The following is a 17,287-nucleotide window of genomic DNA, read 5'->3' as shown; positions in this document are numbered from 1 at the left end:
AGGGAGCAACAGCGCAGGCGTCCTGTAGGACGCTCTGCGCTGCCTACTCATAAAACAAAATGATAAAGAAAAGTAACAAAAATGTATTAGGCTGCTTCAGCAGCCCCTGTGTAACGGTGCCCGCACTACGGCACCAATCTTATGCCGGCCATACACAGTGCGATAGGCACCGTGCGATGCGATGGGGGATCCGACGTCCGACATATTGGGAGGTTCCCACACACGGTGCAATCGGGTGGCTGACTGCCCGATTTGCTGGCTCCCCCCTTCTCCTCCTGCATAGCGGTGCAAGGGATCGCACATCGCATCTCCTGATCAACTGAACCTGCAGTATGATCAGGGGGTGCAATGTATGACCCCCCCAAGGGTGCACGCTCAGTCCGACATAACGCCCATACACTGTGCGATACAGCAGCCAAATCGTACCAATCCGTCCGATCGGCTGCTTTAATCGCACCTTGTATGGGGGCCTTTATAACTTGCCTGGCTGGGGTATAGGGGAGGAGGAGCATAGGCCTGCCGAAGTGTGATAACCATTTAGTGTCCAGACTCTACCTGCCAGCCGATACCCCAGCGTAGCTCCTGTATCCCCTAAGGAGCATGAAGAAATTAAGTTTAAATCGTTTAAACAGTAATATTTAAAATTTTACTCTTAGTAAGTTATTATAATTAATACTCCAACTTAGCTATGTATATAATGCTCCTCTTCTACACTCGTATCTTATTTAAAAAATAAAAATCTAATTTGAATGTGTCGTCCAACAGAATGCTCACCCTTAAAGTCAACATACTGTGTGTGTAGTATTACATTTTTGCTTTTTACTTTTAATTACATTATTGTGTTGTGTATAATTACTCTAGTCACATGATATTTTTCACTGATAACCCTGTGTTATAAATGCCCTACTGGACAGTAGGTCACTTGGCACATCTTACAGTAAGTATTGCCAAAAGCTGGTGATTTTAATCATCCACTTTTCATCCTGTAAACGTTATATGATCGTAAAAAAAAAAAAAAGAATTTTGCCAGAACAACTCATCGTAAAACTATAAGTGGTGTGCCCATAGCCGATTTCAACAGCATTCACCTAGGTAAAGTATGAAAAGACAGGGATGAGGGGGAATGCAATATTTAGTATTCACACTGAAGAAATATAGAGAGGTTTTATGTACTGTATTACACATGATTTTCTGGCATTCCTTTTAAAAACCAATGTTTTATATAGACCATCTTTATAAAAAAATATATACATATTTTAATTAATTTGTCCTACTTTTAAAGCAGAAACTAGAAATAGAATAAGATCAGATAACCATATTGTTTTCATTTATGCACTTAATGAGTAGAGTTGAATTAGTTTGCTTTAACGTGTTCTTGTTCCCAGGCTGCTGGTAAAGAATGCAATTGGCTCACTTCTCTCCTCAGATTCCATTTCAGAGCCTTTTGCTGTTTAATGTACTGCAGACATAGGAAAAAAAATTAAAGTTACTAAAGGATTTTGTTTTTGTTTTTTTTTAAGATTCCTCGTTACAAATATTTTCTAAAATACAAAATGCAATTAAAAAAAAACAATCAAGTAGTAGGATTTGCTCTCAAGCTATCCCCTCCCACCTTCACCAGACTTCAGTTTCTCTTTAGTGCCTAAGGAGTTTGGCACACTTTTAGTTAGGTAGACTTTTTCATATTTTTACATGTGTCTCAGTCCCTGTGCCTGCCAAAGGGGGACAGCTAGTTAGGTGAGCAGGTGTGTGCTCCTCTCCCTCTGTACCCAGCTCCAAGGAGAGCCACTGCTTCATTGTCTGAGCGTCCGTGGCTCTCCCTCCATAGTCCGCACCGACTGGAGCTCTGGGTTCTGGGGAACAGCCAAAGCCTGACCATGGAGTTCCTGCACTATTATTGGAGCTATAAATGGTGGGGATTATCTGGTGTCAATAGACATAAAGGATGCGTATCTCCATATCCCCATTTGGCAGGTCTATCATCCAGTTCTCCTGTCTGCTGTGGTAGACTTAAATTTTCAATTCCAGGCTCTCCTATTCAGTCTGTCATTAGCTCCCGAATCTTCAAAGGACATGGCCGATATTTTCTCCTTGTTGCTGTATATAGGAATTACAATTATTCCTTATTTAGACAACCTTCTTCTCAAGGCTCCCTCTAAGATCATGCTCTGTCAGTATCTTCAGGTAGCGGTGGACACTGGAGTCTCACGGCTGGATTATAAATTATCCCAAGTCAAAACCCCTTTCGTGGGAGATGATATTCTTGGGCCTTTTGTTCGACACTCTCAGTCAAAAAGTGTTCCTCCCGTCACAAATGATTTGGGATCTCCAGTCCTTGATGAGGTCACTTCTGCAGTTAATTCAGGTCTCTATACTTTGGTGTATGCAACTCCTGGGCAAGAAGGTGGCTTCCTTCAAAGCTTTGCCACTCTCCCGATTTCATGCTTGGCCTCTACAATGGCAGAGCTTGAACCATTGGTCCGGGACCAGATCTTCTCTGGACAGACTGCTATTTCGACTGTCCCACCAGTCTCTTCTGTGGTGGCTTTTCGCCCCAAATCTCTAAAGGATCCTCATTTTCAGTTTTGTGTTAACCACAACGGATGACAGTCTGACGGGCTGGGGAGCAGTGGATCTACATCTTCAGGGTCTTTAACCCGAAGCCAAATCCTCCCTCGCTATCAACATCCTAGAGTTGTGAGTGGTTCAGAACACCCTGATACAAGCTCAACACGTCCTACAGGGCAATATAGTATATAGTAATATAGTCGAACAAGTGACAATTGTGGCCAGGGCTTTAAAGGAGGCGTCCAAATTCTTTGTTGGGTGGAAAAAGTGGGTCCCTGCCATTTCGGCCATCTACATTCCAGGGATAGACAACTGGAAAGCAGACTTCCTCAGCCACCACTCTGTCCATTCATGGGAATAGGAACTGCACCAGGAGATGTTTCAATCGATTATGGACCAGTTGGATTTGCCAAATGTGGATCTCACGGTCTCCCGCTTAAACAAAAAGATCCCAGTGTAGGGAGTTCGCTCAAGAGATCATCAGGCTCTTTTTGTGGACGCCAGGATGGCACCTTGGTCCTTTCAGTTGGTGTACCTGTTTCCACCACTATGCATGCTATCCAGAGAGTGCTTCAATGTTTTTGGCAGGAAAGTCTACGAATCATTCTCGATGCTCCAGATTGGCCTAGTTGACAGTGGTACGCTCTTCCTCAGGGCACGTTAGCTGAGCCGCCTTTCCGTCTTCCTCTACGACTGCATCTGCTGCGACAGGGGCCCTGCTAGCACCCAGATTAGATTTGCCTCATCTGGCTTTGATGGCCTGGTTCTTGAGACCCGGATCCTAAGGGCTCATGGGTTTTCTAATCCGGTGGTCCAGGCCACGATTCAAGCTTGTAAACCGGTGATGTCACAAATTTACCATCGGGTCTGGAAACCTTACATTTCCTGGTGCTAGCACCGCAGTCTCTCTGCTGTGACTTATAGATTACTCTGCCTCGTAGCTTTCCTTCTAGCTGGTTTGTCTCAGAGCTTTCACATGTCCTCACTCAAGGTTTCCCACAGACAGTCCTTTTTCAGAAATGGTTGGCGATTTTTCTGGATGTCCAGACGTTCCTGCAGGGAGTACTTAGAAATCAACATCCGTACGTCACTCATGTCCTCCTGTGGGGCTAGAATTTTGCGTTGGATGCCCCCTTTCGAGTCTTTAAAATGGTGGAGTTGCAGTACCTTATCTTGCAAGTGGTCTTTCTACTGGCCACTGCATTTGCTCGCCGTATTTCAGAGTTTTCGGCCCTGTAAGCCTCCCTTAGTCATCTTTCATCCTGATAGAAGGCTTAGTCCAAAAAACTACCCTTTCCTTCCAAAAGTGGTGTCGAAGTTCCATCTCAACCAGGTTATTGGTCTTCTGGCCTTCCCAGGGCCTGACATCTTCTAGTTCACCTTCTTTGGGGCTCTTGGATGTGGTCCGGACTGTGTGGACCTACGTTAACCGTTCGGATACTCTTCGACGAATTGACAGTGATTACAATATATGTCCTTATTTGTTCTGTGAGTTATGGTACGCAGGATATTCTTCTGTGTGTCTATTTTTCTGAAATATCCGGGTGATGGTACCTTATAAAGAAACCTTTTGAGGAGTATACACCGTGTTCTGCTGTGAGTGGGGTACGCCGTTGTGCCATGAGGGTTTCTCTGCTTTATGAACTGTGATTAGAATATATTTGAGTATTTACACATGGATATATTTTTCCACATGTCAACTTACCTTGAGGAGGAGGTTATCTAACATCAAATTCCCTCTCGGCTAAGAGAAAAGTAGAGGACAAGAAGAAAAAGATTCCACTTGGAAAGGGATGTATATACCTCTGACTATTTAGAACTATTTGCTAAGCGCCTAGGTGTTAGCTCTTTTTGCTATTTGTGTATAATATTACAAAATACATGCTACAGGCACTAATGGACCCAGTTTTTGGGTCCTGCAGGACGCGCCGCAGCTGCCTGCCCAGTGACATCCCACAGCGTCAACAAATGAACGAGACGGCAGCGTCTCATCATCCTATTGGTGCATGAGACCTCCGCCACCAGGCTCTCTCTCCTCACGGATCTCTGAGGTGGAGCTGAGCCGCCATTTTCAGCCAACCCTGTGCTGCACTGGCTGACAGTGTGACTATGTCCCGGGCCTCCACGTTCTGGTCTGCTGACACCCCCTGGCCGTCCTCTACCAGCCAGGACACAGAGTTTAGGGAGAACCAGCAGCCGCGAGCAAGCTGCAACATAGAAGACGCTGCACACCCGGTACATGGAAACTAACAGCCCAGCATGGACGTGGTAAGTACCAAGGGGTAACAGAACTCCCACTGCAGCCTCTGCGGTTGTATACTGCCCCATCCTGTTCCCTCACTGTACACTAATGTAAGCTACACATACCAAACACACACCCCCTTCCCTTTGTACGGTGTATTTTCCTCCTGGGTTCCTGTGTATGTGTTGGTATTCGCTCACATGATAGATTCCTACGCAAGAGCCGGCCTACATATATTTCACTCTAATTCAACAACTATATCTCAGTATGAATATTTATACTTACGTTCAAATCTTAAAGCCGCATACACACTAGACGATGTGTGTATGCTGTGATATAGTCTTTAGCGGGCCTGGCGAGGACGTCGGGGGAGGCATTGCTCACAATTGTGAGTATGGCATTGCTCACAATATCCCCAGTTTGGGCTGCATGTACAGCCGACTGGGGATATCGTAAACGACCAGCGGGAGCTCCTTCATTGGTCATTTACCGCATACACACTGACCGATCGTTATCGTTCACACTTTCAAAATATCGGCAAGTGTGTACGCAGCTTAACAATTTGGTTTACACAAGCTGATCTTGATAAGTTTTAATACCAATAAATTATCTCATTATTTTATATGCTAGGTTGTAGTGCCTTTATTCCACGACATAAGCATTGACAAAAATCAGTACACATTAGCGCTGGGTAGCAATAATACAAATCGTGCAGTGAACATTTATTTTTTAAATATGCATTCATGGTTTACATTAACAACAAAGGTTAAACGCTGGGTTTACTAGACTACACAGTGCTCAGGTCTGCAGCTAGGTGATCCCCCCCCCCCCTCCTTCTCCTCCTGTGCCCGATCCTCTTCATGTCAGACCCTCGCCCTGAGCCGCAATGTCCGACCAGAGCATCACGGATTGCATCAGGATTGTGAGTAGCAGCTTTCCGGTGCCACATCCTGTGTTAACCCGTGCCCAATGTCTTACCTGGGGCTTCCAGGGTGTGGTGGGACCCTTCTGTGCAATGCTAGTGAAAGCCGCTAACTCCCTCCTTGCCCCTCAGTACTGCGCCAACTGCTATCTACCCATGCCCCCTTCCTACCCCCATCACTGCCTGCCCCTAGCCCCCTCTGTGCCCCGCAGCACCCTGTCGCAACTGCTGTCTGCACTTATCTCCTCCCTACCCACCCACCGGCATGGTCTGCCCTACTCCCCTCAGCTCTACCCAAACTGTTGCTTGCCCTTAACCCCCTCTACCCCAACTGCTACCTGCCCACAGAACTATCCCAAATGCTGCCTTCCCTCACCCCCCATAATATCTGATAGGACCCAGAAACAGTGAAGCTAATTTTTGTAAAGTGAGGGGTCCCCAGGACCCACTGACGTATTCCCTTCTAGTTAGATTGAGACCTCTAAGAGTTGTTGGATAGCCTCCAAGGCTTCTATTGTCAACTGGATTACCACTGCCATACACCCTGCTTTCTTTCCGCAAATAAGCCTGTTACACTTTATCTTCGGGTTCATTCTACTTGTGCAGCCACAGCCTCTTGGTGCTTCACCATGGAGCCCCCGTTGAACAGCTGTGACCTGGTTCTCTGTGCACACGTTTACCAAGTTTTACCGATTCCATGCCTTTGGTTCTGGTGATGCTAGCTCTTTAGGCACAGAGTTTTACATGTGGATTGCCAGACGGCGGCTCCCCTTGTAAGGCTTACTTTGTGTAGTTCCAAAGTCATTGTCAGTCACGCAGCATAGATGCAAGAGGAAATTAGATTTTTGGACTCACCATAAAATCTCTTCCTCAAAATCCAGCTGGAGAACAATGCGCTCCCTCCCTGTTTAGTGGTTATGTTTTCTCTTTGATTCTTATTACATAGTTCCTGTTGGTTCAGGGTTCTAGTATTTATTCCTCCATAAGACTTTTGTTAGAAAATATACTTGGTTAGCAGCAAGAACTACCCAAACAAGTACTAACAAAGCAACAACAGCCCTTTAAAACGTCCCAACCAATCAGCTCCTGTAATTTTTTCAAACACAGCCTGTGACATGTTAGGAGCTGATTGGTTGGACGATATCTCTGTTCACTTTATAAATATACACATTTTGTCTTTAAAAACTGAAGACTTTGTGAAAAAATATAAAGACTACAGACCTCCCTAGTCTCCTCCAGCGTGGTATATTTATACAGATCACTCTCTAGAGACTGAAGAGTGGAGAGGTGGAACTGTCTAGCCATGTCTGCAAATGTCTGAGTGAGGAGAAGCTGCTGCTTTAACATGTCATTCAGCGCCAGAGCCATTGGACTGTATGTGGTCAGAGCTACCGTAATGAGAAAAAAGAAATATAGAAAATGATGAATACAAAAATAATGTACATAAGAGAATATGTGACACAAAGTAGTAGCACCTAATCAAGGTTATAATCTCATCTAAAATTTGGGATTGGTCCTGATTGCACGATTGCAGCTCAGTAACTAGAATTTGCAATGCTCTAGTGCACAATTCGGAAAACCCTTCATCTGCTATATAAGTACATACATTCATAGTATACCATTAAGCAATATAAAACAGTCACACAATATTATATAGAAAGACTGTGTAAAATTTATTTACAATTACATCACTAAAAAGAATGAATAGATTACCTTCAATCAGCTCATGGCTCACAACGTGACTGACCATCGACACTGGCTCCATGATGATGGGGGTGGTAGTGTGTTCTGTGACACAAAGAAGTAGTATTGAAACGCAAAGTACTCAAACACTACAGGATTAATATATACTTAATTTTTCATCTTCCATTAAATCAACCTCAAGTGAATCATACACTACTTTATATAAAAGAAAAGGAACACGGGAGATATACAGGTTGAGTCTCCCATATCCAAATATTTCGAAATACGGAATATTCCGAAATACGGAATATTTTTAGCATGACTGAGATAATAAAACCTTTGATTTTTGATGGTTCAATGTACACAAACTTTGTCTAAGGCACAAATTATTAAAAATATGGTATAAAATTACCTTCAGGCTGTGTGTATAGGTTGTAAATGAAACAAATTTATTTCATGTATGTACACAAACTTTGCTTGAGCCACAAAATTATTGAAAATATTGTATAAAATGAGCTGCAGGCTGTGTGTATAAGCTGTATATAACACATAAATGCATTCTGTGTGTATATTGGGGTCCCATTCCCAAGATATTTCATTATGATATGCAATTATTGCAAAATACGGAATATTCCGTTATCCAAAATACCCCTGGTCCCAAGCATTTTGGATATGGGAGACTCAACCTGTAGTGCATTTAGTATCAGGGGTACTGTGATTACATGTTGCACATACATGGTTATTATTATTACCTTGTGGCCAGTGATACATGAATCCAGCATCACTGGTCTGCACAGCAATTTCCTTTACGTTCACACACTGCGCGTTTCCAGACCATTTTTTGCTCTCTCTCGGCTTAGTGAGTTGAGTTTTGGAGAGGCTGGAGGAAGAGCGGTAATCTTTTGAGGATAAGGATTTAGAGTAAGAACTGGAATTAGACTTTGAACTCTGCTCAGAGAGCACAGAATCTTCAAAATCCTCAGAATAAACAGACTGAATGTCGGTTTCTTCAGGTTGCCCTTGTAAATAGGACTCTGAGGAACGGTCTTCATGGCGATGCTCTGTCGTTTCTGAGCCCTTGTTGGTCTCTGACTGTATTTCTGAAGCAGAATCCTCTTCTGATGTGGATTTCGACTTTGTGGGCAACCTTTTACCTTTCTTGTGTAAGAGTACCTGGTCTTGGGTGTCAGAGTGCTTAGCTTTGCGATTAGCAGTCCGCTGGTGGGGAGATTGAAGCAATACTGTTGATCATAAAGCCACTACTTTAACACATCTACTAAATAACACCACTCCAATCATCTGAAATCATTAACTGTAATAATATCACCTGTTAAATTATTTAACACAAATAAGCATTTTTTTGTCAATTCTATTTGCATATTTATAGACAAAAGTGTCACTTAAAATTACAGAAAAACAAGCTTCCACCTTTACTTCCAGGACGTCTGTATCTGCCGGGAGTGCCAGTTCATCCAAACTTAAGATATTCAGCTTAAAGTCTAGAGGGAAAAGTACACAATGAGAATTACCAGAAGAACTAGAACGATCAAAAGTACGGCACAATGAATAGATGCTAGGCCCAGAGTAAGGATGAAATATCCCAATAAAAGTATAGTATATTTGGAGTGCAGGTACTAAATCTTACTTGGAGTGCAGGTGCTCAATTCCAAAATGAGGAACAAATAAATATCTGCTTCTGCTAGGTAATAATGTGATCCATTATGGGGGATATACAATTCCAGGTGATCTTGCAGTGATACACGCGACGTGCTGTCAGAATGGCGTTAAGGCTGACTACAGCAGCTTACGACGAACCTCAACTCGACACATTTTGCCCAATTAGGGTGCGCAATGAATGAAGTCATTTTGGGCTACCTTCTGTATGTAATGTCACCTGCAATTGAATTACACCTAAATTTGAGCTCCCCCATGTGTGTGTAAATGTTCAGTCGGTAGATATTCTCCTCTCCCTGGTGTAAATGTCTTTGCTACATTCTATGTGAGATGGGGTCTAGTGCCGAGTGTGTCGGCATTTCGCGTCTGCCTATCTGGGACAGGAACGTAGCAGAGGTGTCACCTTAGGAACTAACTTTTAGCTTAAAAATCAACTCTATTAAAACAACTACCCAGCACAGCAACAGGACGTTGTTTTCTGCTGTTAAAAGCCAATGACAAGCTACATACACTTGCAGTATCTGGGTCAATAGTATGTTCAGGGAGTTAAGAAGAAATTTTGGGAGGACGCCTATTCATATCATAAGAGAACACGTTCATTAAACAGATCCAAAGCTGTATTAAATATCCTCCCCTAGAACTCTCGCAGCAGGGCAATGCTACCAGATGTGGGCTATTTCTCCATTCACATGCTCTATAGCCTATAAGGGAGTTCTGCATACGAAATTTATAATCTACTGCTGATATGATAGCACTTTTTTATACTGTATCCTTTATTGAAATACTAAAGGTGGAGTTTAAATAAGCAGCGGAAATTTACAGCGAGCTAGTTGATCACCTAACAGGTGCGAGTATATCAAGTGGTGTGAGATAACAGTCTGTAAATAACAAAAGATATTGGGGGAATCCAAATAGTTGCAGATTTATTCAGCGGCTAATTACCTGTGGCTGGCACTTTAATTAGCGTGGCAAGCCCCAAGCGTCATCCGCCCGAGGAGGACTTTTTGTCGTAGCTTCAGGAGCTCAGAGAAAAGATCAGTGAAAAAAAAGCACCACCGACGGTTTCACGCATGGGGTACCCCATTGACTGCATGGGGAAAATGTTATTTAATTGAATAGCAGTTTGCCGCGCTAACTGGATCCCCCCAGTGTTTTCAAATAACATATAGAGTGTGAATGGATTTATGGCAATTGGGCAAGTGTTGGAATCGATGATAAATGACAGGTGGATAAAATAGCAATTAGTTTGTTTCTGGGAGACAGTGAGGGAGTTTGGGAAGTCGAAGGAAATAAATATGAAGTTAGCTTTAAAAAAAAAAAAAAAGTAACAGTCTAACTATTATTCCATTCTCTTATCCAGCATCTATGAACTATCCCAGCCATCTAGATTCAGTGCCTGCAAGAGTAATATTGGCCACGCCCCCTCCTGGTGTGCCGGTGGCTCACAGCATTAAGCTACCCTTCCTGCCCTTTTCAATAGGAAGTGGGTGGGATGTGGGAGAGGTCATCTACTTTTCTGGGAATGCGAGTCTCCCAAACATTCCCAGAAAGTAGGTAAGTATGCACCCTTCCCATCCTGTTTATGGCCCTGGACGAAGAAATAGGTTTTGACAAAATTTGGCGGAACTTTATGGAAAGAACAACTAAATGGTCTCCTTTTTTCATCATATTTCTCTTAACAAAATAATTATGGTTTCTGCTGCAGACTAGTAAACGTAAAACTTGCATTAAGTTTGTAATTTACTTATTACCATATATCATTGTAACATTTGGTTAATTTCTTGTACTAAAGATCGTTTGTTTTTTTTCAAGCATTTGGAGCTCACCACAGGCGTCCCTGATGCGGTTACCTATGATAAATGCATTGGGTAAATAAAAAAAACCAGAAGGCACTGCAAAGCTAGAAAATGGGCAACGCTAGAAACAATGGGCGGTTTACATGGGGTTTTATTAGTGTTAAAAAACATCAAGTAATAAAGGGAAATAATAAATGAGAGTGGGTGCGAGAAATGCCTATTACTTACAATGACCTGCAATGGAAAAACAGGGTAAGACTCAATAAAACAGTTTATATAAAAGGTAAATTTAATTGTAGAGACTTTGGGTAGTTCCTCATCTGCCTGTGTCTCCCAATAGGACAGAATAGAAATCCAAACACACAGCTACTTTAAAAGTTTTGTTTTCTTCTCCAATATAAATCATTTGAAACTACTTTAACATTTAATACATGAAATATATAAATCCAAATATATTTGTAGCACATAATATATGAGAACAAAAAATTACCATTGGAACTTGCACTGCTCATATCTTCTGCTCTTGAGAACAGCTCATCGAGAGATTTGAGGTCACTCCTCTGGGACATAGATGTTCGACTGCGTCTCCCGAACCTTAACCTGGGAGAAGCGTTGCTCAACGAGCTTCTTACAGAGGGTGAAGGAGATCGAGAACCAAATCGAGTTAAAGAGAGTGTTCTCCTCTGAAATCTAGGAGTTCCGTGACTAGGAGGGGAGGGGGTTCTGGAAGGTAAGCGGGAAGGGGGGCGACGCGGAGAGAAGAATCCTGGAGCTGAGGGGCTATGACGCAGTTTTCTGCGAGGAGTAGATTTGCTGGGAGGTGATGGTGTTCTAGGTGGTTCCTAGTGTAAATAAAATAAATAATTTTCATAATTCAACCTCACTGATTAAGTATTTCAACAAAATACAATTTAAAATACTTGGAAAAAAGTAAAATTTCACTAAAGTTTGTAACACTTATTTTAAACCTATATATCAGCAATATAAGCGCACAAAATGCAAAACCATGAACGTTCAGAAACTAAAATTATGCTGAAGTAAAAATCTCTCTTAAACACAAATTAAAACAGTAACTATGAATCAGTACTTTGTACTATGGAGGTGCTATAGGATAGGGATTTATTATATATCCCTGATTAATAAACATTCTATTTTACACAAAAGTGATGAAAATAAAATATAAATATAGGTATCTATTACAACTGGGAAAACACTATATAGCTGGTGAAGAGCTGGAAAAAAATTAGAATTTTGTACTTCTGTTGAATTATTTTCTCTCAGTCAAATGGGGGTATGTTCAAATTATCTCCAGAAATTCATATTTCCTACCCTTCTATATGCCCGTCTTTAAACTTTAGCATTTTTGTCAGAAACCCCTGAGGACAAGACTATGAGTACTAAGGAAGAGGAAACAATATATATTAAAGGGAGAGCATCCAGTGTCCCAAATTGGACATAAAGAAAAGGATTTAACAAGCTGTACAAAGAAAAAAAAAAAAAAAATCAACATTTTTCATTCTTATCCATGAGGGATGAGGTCAATGGAAGGTTTTTTTCATCCATGGGGGAGCCTGGTAACGCTTGAGGTCTCTCAAAAGCAGCCTCTAATGAAGGGTACATTCAGATGTGGCGTTGCACAGAACCATATGGTCAAAATGACACTATGGGACCCAAATCTACATTAGCTTTAAACCAAAGACCCTATGCACAGCCGTGCAGTCGAGACCCCATGTCACCCCAGCTAAGAGGCACCAACCAAGCTGCCCTCACCTATTCAGAAATCGCCCATCCTCACCCCATTTACAGCTGACTAATTACCAAAGCAACCAATCAGGTAATGTGCACTGGGGAAGCAGGCCAAATGGCTTTGTTAACTAGATGGATGACCTCTTGGTATTCTATCTAGCAAAACAAAACTTCTACTATGTAGACCCCATGGAAGACCACAGCAAGCAGAAAGGAAGGTAATGTTTTAAGAAAAAAAAAGAAGACTTCAAGGGATTTGACAAATGGAGACCTACCAGACGAATCCACTGGCTCCAAACTCTCCCTGCCATGGAGAATGCTCACTGATAAAATTCCTTACCTGAAAGTTTGCTTAAGTCCACCAAATACAATAGGTAGAAAGGGTAGTGCCATAATGCAGTGAGCACCAGTTTAGAGAGGAGGATGTATGGGAGCATCATATGGATCACTCCCAAAAGCAAGGTCTGCACCTCAGAGAGGACAGATAACTGAATTGCTAAAGAGCTGAGACTTAACCACCTTCCAAACCACCATTGTAAAACAGCAGTCTGGTTCAGCTAAAAGTAAAAAGTAGAAAACATACAGAGATATTAATCTTTCAACCCTGTGGAATACTTTGCCAGAAAAGGCTTCCAAGCCCAAACAAGGTGTGAACCATAAAGAATGAAAGATATAGTTGCAATGATCATGGCTTCAACAGCACCAGCTTTAAAGCCAGCCAAGAAAAATTCAGATGGAGAAGTGATTATTTAAAAATGCTGTGTGAACTGATATTTGCAATGGAAGTGCCAAGGGACCAGACTGACATCTACCTAAAATGTCTTAGAATATATTTCAACTTGGTTCAACTGAGATACCAAAATCTTGATTCCGGTTGACTTCATATGTCAAGAAAACTTTGAGTAAAGAAATCACTCCCCGGGATGAAACTTTTAATTACTGAGGATTCGGTTTCCTTGTCACTAAACACTAAAGAGTCACCCATCTCTAGATCCTTCTGATCTGACTCATAATCATGGCACCCTTGGTATAGCCTTGCTGATTTAGGGAAGCCACAGCAGTGGCAGCGTCTGACTTAAGCCTGAAGCTGGATACACACTACACAATTTGCCTTGCAATCATGGTACCTTACACCACACTGCTTCATCATTTGATGAATTGTGGTTGCATCGTCCCATTTGATCTGCTGCATCGTATTGCTCCGCCAATCCGGAGGATTGTTGCAGTGTGTACCCCAGCTTAATGGCCTTTCTGATTTCCAGCACATCTATCACATATGCTCCATAATGAAAACAGCTTAGTCTAGAACACCTGCACATGGACTAGCAAGCCTTACCACCATTCTTAAGCCCTTCACACACCAACATTTAAAAACACACTCTGAATGGAGATTGCAGAAAAGCTGGAAATCCCTACTTGCTCAGCCGATCATCTAAGTAATGCATAATCATCAACAGAGAAACGTGGCCAGCATTGCCCTGACTATTGTGAACCTCCTCGGTGTTGTAGCCTGGCCAAGAGGGGAAGCCAAAATCTGGAAGAAATGGACCTGAACAGTAAATTTTAGAAATACTATGGTCCCTTACTGATTGTACATCCTTGAAACCATAAACTCATCCTAATCTAATCTGTTGATCTGAAGCATTCCATCAGGAACCTTGTGGAAACCCCAATCAGAAACGATCAAAAGAACTATCCAGATACTAGACCAAGAAGCCAAATCTCTGCGACTCATATGGGACTGGAATACCCCACTGAAAAGTTTTCCTTAGGGTCAAAACACAATGTTATGTGTTCAGCAAGACTGGAGAAAATGTCTAGGTTGGCAATACAGACCAATGAAGTACCACCGGCTAACAAGTGGGGAGGAGGGAGACCATGACATACCTAATGTTGAACTTACCCGAGTTTGGCAGCATGGAGGTTAGGAGCAGGTACCCCCATTGCCCGCTCCAGGCATACTGCAGCTGTGTGTGCGCCGGCAGAAGAGGAGGCACAAATTATAGAAAATTGTAAAAACAGTGGCTGTCTGTCTGGGGCACCCCTTGACAAACACACAGTTTCAAGACAGACTTCCGTTGTATCAAGAGGCGCTCAAGTTTTTGGAGGCAATTTGAAAGTGCCCAAGATCCTACAACCCTACTCTATACAAAGTGAAGCCCAGTGTCCCCATGGAAAGAGAAACATTATATTCTAAAAAGTGCAGCAATGTAATAGGTTTCTAAAAATTTCCTTTGGTTGCACATACACTAAACATTGACTTTTCTTAGACAGTTCAAAAATCTCAGAATGTAAAATACAAGCTCACCGGCTTCTTCCACCACCTATCACTATTTTCTGACAACTCCAATGAGCTGCCAACAAGATGAAGCATTTCTTCTTCTTCACTCTCCATAGTTCCTCTATTGCTATCGGCTTTGCTCCGGACAGCATGCTTAATGCCCTGCTCCCTGGGCACTGGTTCCTTTATGTACACTTTTTTCTTTAAGAACCTGTTGTCTCGCACACTAAAGTCACTACTTGACCTGTTGGAGAAAGGTCTTTCTTCAGAAGTTCTCAGGTCAGAGTCATTCTCAGAGATGTCCATTTCCAATTTTCTACAAAAGACAAGTAATGACAGGACATCATGTAAATGAAGTTGGATACAAATATATACAATAGTAGCAGAAGGAATTTTTTTACTATATGTTTACAAATACATCTAGAAAAAAATATTGCACAAACACTTAACGTTAAAATAACTAACAAAAAGAAATAACAGAAGTAAAAGCCATAAACAAAACAATCCCAAATTTACCTTAACCGATGTCTGTTCTCAATCTCTGCCAGTCTCTTCAGAGCTGCACTGGTTGGCATCTTTGATTGGACAGGCTGCATATGGGCAGGTTTTGTCATCTCATTGGCACTGGCAGTATTAGCCTTTGGATTCACACAAGATGGACTCTTTTTCTTCAGAAACCGACTCTTTGTTTCAGCTGAATGCTGAGGAGCAGAGGTGGCTTTGTAATTCTCACTCTCTTGTTCTTCAACTGACAGGTCACTCAGGTCAGCAAATGATGGCTGAGAGTTTCTTAAAGCACTTGTCTTCTTGTTAAGGGTACGCATGTATTCCTAAGAAAAAAAAAATTCTAACAGTATGAATGTGCATTATTTACATTTTATTATAAACCTAAATATTTTTCTCTCAAATCATGGGAAACAAAAAGATCAAATATTTCACTGAATTTACTTACTAGGTTTGGGTTTCATTTAGAATTTAGTTTCCCATATAACAGTCACAATGTCCACATTTATTTTTCCATATGAAAACCTATAGTAATGCAACCTATACTTATACATATCCTGACACCAGTTTAGAAAAAGAACAGCAAACAAGATGATGACGATGATGATGATGATGCTGCTATGCTTTCTCATGGAGTGCCAAATAAGAAAAATGGAACTACTTCTAAACCAAACCAGCTCATGATATTATAGTGCTAAATGGATAATTAATAAATTATATATATATATATATATATATATATATATATAATGTACAAGTAGCTCGGCACTCTGCTGACCCAAATATGGGTATATACCTTGCTCCAGGTGCCCTCTGGAGGTGGAGATCACTCCCCTCTATACAAACATGGCAGAAAGATCAGCGGCACTCAGGAAGCTTCATATGAGTGAAGAAAAAGGTGTCTTTATTTCGACGTTTCGGATTGTGTGCGTTCCTGAAGACAGGGTCACGTTGCCCCGAAACGTCGAAATAAAGACACCTTTTTCTTCACTCATATGAAGCTTCCTGAGTGCCGCTGATCTTTCTGCCATGTTTATATATATATATATAAAATCAGACTTACAGAGTTCAGCCATATTGTGGTGGGAAATAATAGTACAGCTTTGCTATGACTGGCTAATGAGAGGCCATTATTACTACAGCTGGGCAACTGCTGGATGAACTACTACTACTACTACTTTCTCCCTTATATTGCACGGGAGTCTGGGAAAGAGAGTTAAGCTAGTATTCACAAAACAATGAAATAAAAACAGAAGAAAATAAATTAAAAGTTTGATAAACCACTGAATATCAGCCGAACAAAACAATGTCCCCCAACAGTCCTAATGTTTGCTGGATATGTTCCACCAAAACAAGCACTACTGTACACACATGGTAGACTCACCCACTTATTTTATCACTACTGTACACACATGGTAGACTCACCCACTTATTTTATCACTACTGTACACACATGGTAGACTCACCCACTTATTTTATCACTACTGTACACACATGGTAGACTCACCCACTTATTTTATCACTACTGTACACACATGGTAGACTCACCCACTTATTTTAGCACTACTGTACACACATGGTAGACTCACCCACTTATTTTATCACTACTGTACACACATGGTAGACTCACCCACTTATTTTAGCACTACTGTACACACATGGTAGACCCACCCACTTATTTTAGCACTACTGTACACACATGGTAGACTCACCCACTTATTTTAGCACTACTGTACACACATGGTAGACCCACCCACTTATTTTAGCACTACTGTACACACATGGTAGACTCACCCACTTATTTTAGCACTACTGTACACACATGGTAGACCCACCCACTTATTTTAGCACTACTGTACACACATGGTAGA

At 41.8% G+C, this 17,287-nt stretch overlaps 1 protein-coding gene across 3 annotated transcripts in view; it reads right to left on the bottom strand.

Annotated features, from left to right (window-relative positions):
• Positions 1 to 1,082: 1,082 nt before the first annotated feature.
• LOC148479042 (uncharacterized) overlaps positions 1,083 to 17,287 on the bottom strand; it is a 67,818-nt gene continuing 51,613 nt past the window's right edge. For 2 of the 3 annotated variants that reach the window (XM_088455007.1, XM_088455008.1), the window contains exons 3-10: positions 15,429 to 15,742; positions 14,940 to 15,228; positions 11,376 to 11,727; positions 8,844 to 8,914; positions 8,168 to 8,633; positions 7,446 to 7,520; positions 6,954 to 7,120; positions 1,083 to 1,459 (exon numbers count right to left, since the gene is read on the bottom strand). In XM_088455007.1, the coding sequence (XP_088311133.1) occupies positions 1,355 to 1,459; positions 6,954 to 7,120; positions 7,446 to 7,520; positions 8,168 to 8,633; positions 8,844 to 8,914; positions 11,376 to 11,727; positions 14,940 to 15,228; positions 15,429 to 15,742 (1,839 nt within the window). In that variant the 3' untranslated portion in view covers positions 1,083 to 1,354. The remainder of the gene's footprint in view (positions 1,460 to 6,953; positions 7,121 to 7,445; positions 7,521 to 8,167; positions 8,634 to 8,843; positions 8,915 to 11,375; positions 11,728 to 14,939; positions 15,229 to 15,428; positions 15,743 to 17,287) is intronic. The other variant, XM_088455006.1, reaches the window with a different exon arrangement.

This window comes from Taudactylus pleione, unplaced genomic scaffold, assembly GCF_031769625.1.
Source record: "Taudactylus pleione unplaced genomic scaffold, aTauple2 ptg000641l, whole genome shotgun sequence".
Lineage (NCBI taxonomy): Eukaryota > Metazoa > Chordata > Amphibia > Anura > Myobatrachidae > Taudactylus > Taudactylus pleione.
This window is presented reverse-complemented; position numbering and strand designations above follow the sequence as displayed.